This window comes from Pundamilia nyererei, unplaced genomic scaffold (assembly GCF_000239375.1).
Source record: "Pundamilia nyererei isolate P.nyererei 1_Seehausen unplaced genomic scaffold, PunNye1.0 scaffold00042, whole genome shotgun sequence".
NCBI lineage: Eukaryota > Metazoa > Chordata > Actinopteri > Cichliformes > Cichlidae > Pundamilia > Pundamilia nyererei.
Genome location: NW_005187443.1, coordinates 2,203,272 through 2,205,388, shown reverse-complemented (window position 1 = coordinate 2,205,388; position 2,117 = coordinate 2,203,272). Strand labels below are relative to the sequence as shown.

At 43.8% G+C, this 2,117-nt stretch overlaps 1 protein-coding gene across 4 annotated transcripts in view; it reads right to left on the bottom strand.

Annotated features, from left to right (window-relative positions):
• The window catches only part of cita (citron rho-interacting serine/threonine kinase a), a 38,874-nt gene that overhangs the window by 29,335 nt on the left and 7,422 nt on the right, over nt 1-2,117 (bottom strand). For all 4 annotated transcript variants that reach the window (XM_005731296.1, XM_013910385.1, XM_013910384.1 and 1 more), the window contains exon 10: nt 1,336-1,525. In XM_005731296.1, the coding sequence (XP_005731353.1) occupies nt 1,336-1,525 (190 nt within the window). The remainder of the gene's footprint in view (nt 1-1,335; nt 1,526-2,117) is intronic.

Sequence of the window (2,117 nt, the reverse complement as noted above, 5' to 3'; positions counted from 1 at the left end):
GTTTCAAAAGTACCGATTTGGCACCAGTATCGGATAAAACCTAAACGATACCCATCCCTAATGAGGAGTGAGACAGACAAGTTCAAAAAGGAGAAGAAAAAACAAACAATAGCAGGAACCCCCAAAACAGATGATTAGCATTTCATTATGCCTGGCTCTAGGTTCATTTCTCTTTCCTATTTGGCATTGTAATGAATAATGTGTACACGGATATGCATGCTCCCACACACGCAACACAATTCTGACACATTTTATGAACACTGAGCTCCTCTTCATCAAATGCAGCATAGAAAATGACTGGCTTCTGTTAAAAACCTTGAACAGATGACTGATGGTGTAACAGCAAGGCGACTTAGACATTAGAAGAGGGAGAAATAACAGGAGGAGATGAGACGGGTAAAGATGGGGGGTGGGGACAGGGGAAAAAAAACAAAAAAAAAAACAAAAAAAACCCCCCACACACACACAAAAAAAACAACAACAAAAAAAACATCATGGTTGTAACCATAGAAATAATTCTCTCCCCCAATCTGAGCTCTCATCCTTTTTCCCAGTCTAATCTGCTAATGCTTTTTCTCCATTTCTGTTGCCGCTGCTGTCATGATCTGCAGTCTCCAGCACCATTAACCTGCGAGAGCACTAGCATGGGGCTGCAAGAACAAAAACCCATCCTCTTGCTTTATTATCAGGGGTTAAGAAGCCAAACACAATTAGGTATAATTACAGTCCCAAAACCCATGCCGTAAAAGTCAGGAGCCTATTACGCTTCACAGTAACAGAGAAGGCACAATAACAGCAGTGAGGGTGGGAGTGTGTCTATGTGTGGGGTTCCACTTCTCAGCAAACCTCATCGGCACACTCAGCCGCATACCAATCAGTCGATGGCAAGATAACACCAGCTAACATCCTCTGAGCCATTCATTTGATCTATTTGTGCACTGGATCACTTACGTGTGATCTGAAGGTACAAAAACAAGAAGTCAGTAGGAGAGAGCACCACAGAACAGGGGGATCCCTCCCTTTTCTCATTCCTTGTCTGACACAGCATATAGCCAAACCCTTTTTGGCCCCAACAGGCACAACACTAATGACAGGGACAATACCAACTGCCCTGGGCACCATGCTAGGTCACCTGAAACAAGGCTACCTGGAAATTGTTGCCGTGGTAATGAGGAGACTAATGGCAGAACAGCATTCAGTACTAGCATGGGGTCTTTACCAACAAAAGGTATTAGAAAGGTGCACGCAAAAGGTCTCTGCATCGTCTAAAGGAAAAACAGGCTTTAGTCTACTTTGAATGATCCCAACAATGACTAGTAAACAGGTACCACTTACTCAGTTTTGGCCAACAGTATCAACGCTCTGCTGAAGAACCAGCCTAGAAAAGGCAGATCCTGGCCCTGGAAGCCCGCCGGCAGAGCTCCTTGCTGGGCTGCTGAGGCTGGCCAGGGGGCTGCCTGCTCCGGCTCCTCAAAATTAGAGGTGTCATCTTCAGCATGCAACGCAGGAACGAAAGGCGGGAGAACTGCAGGGGAAGAGCATGAGAGGTGGGAATAAGAGAAAGGGCAAGGGAAAAAGGAAGCCGCTATGAACAAGGTACTTAAAAACAAAAAATGTAAAAAGAAATTTAAAAAAAATTAAAAAAAACACAAGGAGAAAGGGGAGAGAAAGGAAGGGAGGAGGAATAGAGAGCGGAGAGCGGTGGGAGCCTAGAGAGCAGTAAGTCGCGCGTTGATGCACATGCTGCCTCTGTCCCTCCCTCCTGTCTTTCGCGCTCTCTCATACACACATGCTCACTCACTCTCTCACTGCAGCAGAGCAAGCTAATCAGCTGGACCCAAAGCTGATGCATAAAGCTCTATCCGTGCTCAGTTGTGAATAAACAAGGATGATATTTTTAATGCAGACATTTGTACAAATATGTATTTTGAGGGTTTTTTTTGCTACTACTCAAACAAAATCAATTAACAAAGAGAAAAATAAATAAAGAAAAACTATCAATCTAAACACTTTATCATAGACAAATCAGTGCTAAGAGGAAACCATGGGCATAGTAATGTTATATAATTACTTTATAATGGGGGGAGACAAAGCAAAAGCCGATAAGGGAAGGAAAG